We start from the raw sequence: 1,197 nt of genomic DNA, 5'->3' as shown, positions 1-1,197 counted from the left end.
TCTCTCTCTCTCTCTCTCTCTCTCTCTCTCTCTCTCTCTCTCTCTCTCTCTCTCTCTCTCTCTCTCCTAATCGGGGACATTCCTTTGACTTCCATTACATTACAACCTAACCCTGACCACAAACCCTAAGGCTAACCTCACAGGTGACCCTAAAACTAACCTAAACTCAATTCACACCTTGGTCCTAAACCCAACCCCCCACCTGAAATTAGCATCCGTACCTGTGGGGACCAGTGAGTTTAGGTTAGTTTAAGGCTGCTTTTCTCTGGGAAATGGTTCCCACAATGTAGCAAAAACGTGCCCACACACACACACACACACACACCGTGGTTGAGGTAAAACTGTGCGATGGGCAGCAGGACTCTGGCGAAGGACAGGTCTGAGCTGAGCCGACCAAACAGGGCTTTGACACAAGGGAAGGCCCTGAAGACCATGGAGGGGTCCTGAACACACACACAGTCCAGGATACACACCGCCTCCACCAGACACTAATTCAACAAATCAGGACAGACACAATAAGGACAGCAGTTCGGAGGGATTTCTTGTTGTTCTATTTGAACTTCTGTGCACCACAAATCCTTAAAGTAATTTTTCTTCAAATGTTCCTGGTTGGAACTTCAGGCTTTTCATGAAGCTCACCGCTTTTTGCAGTTCTGTGTCTGTCTTCTTGTGTGCCTCTGACAGAAAGACACAAAAGCAGATCAGAGTCCACCCTTAAACAAAAGAAGCAAAAAAAACTCTCCTCCATCAGAAACTCACTGCGATCYCACTGCTCGATCAGCCGCTGGCAGTACTGGAGGGCTTTCTCTCTCAGACGCTCCTTTGGAGGAAGCAGGCGGCTGGAGGAGGAAGTGGCTGAAACCATGGAAACCACCGATCCCTCCACCTCTGACCGATCATCTGGAGCACGCAAAGTCAGGAGTCAGAGACCATGATTTATTAAAAACAGGCCTAATGGGAGTATACATCTCCTGCCTTGATTTAAAGTTTGTTGTTTATCTATTTTTCATTGACAAAACATGAGCCTAATGTTTGACAAAAAAAGTTCCTACACAGCTATTTTGGAAAAATTTTGAAACGATTATGTGGCATCTCACATCGATTCACTGCTGCTCAGACTGTATGTTGGGGATGAGTCTCAGCTACTGCCTCAGTAAAATGTAGCTCAGAATCTGTAAAGTTAACAGTGTTAGACAC

General features: G+C 46.2%; 1 protein-coding gene across 2 annotated transcripts in view; it reads right to left on the bottom strand.

The window, feature by feature from the left end:
• ap5z1 (adaptor related protein complex 5 subunit zeta 1) overlaps positions 1-1,197 on the bottom strand; it is a 14,752-nt gene that overhangs the window by 7,483 nt on the left and 6,072 nt on the right. For both annotated transcript variants that reach the window (XM_014012865.1, XM_014012866.1), the window contains 3 exons: positions 760-900; positions 640-677; positions 326-488 (listed from right to left, as the gene is read on the bottom strand). In XM_014012865.1, the coding sequence (XP_013868319.1) occupies positions 326-488; positions 640-677; positions 760-900 (342 nt within the window). The remainder of the gene's footprint in view (positions 1-325; positions 489-639; positions 678-759; positions 901-1,197) is intronic.

Source organism: Austrofundulus limnaeus, unplaced genomic scaffold (assembly GCF_001266775.1).
Source record: "Austrofundulus limnaeus strain Quisiro unplaced genomic scaffold, Austrofundulus_limnaeus-1.0 Scaffold96, whole genome shotgun sequence".
Lineage (NCBI taxonomy): Eukaryota > Metazoa > Chordata > Actinopteri > Cyprinodontiformes > Rivulidae > Austrofundulus > Austrofundulus limnaeus.
The sequence above is the reverse complement of the archived record's forward strand: the minus strand, read 5'-3'. Positions and strand labels throughout refer to the sequence as shown.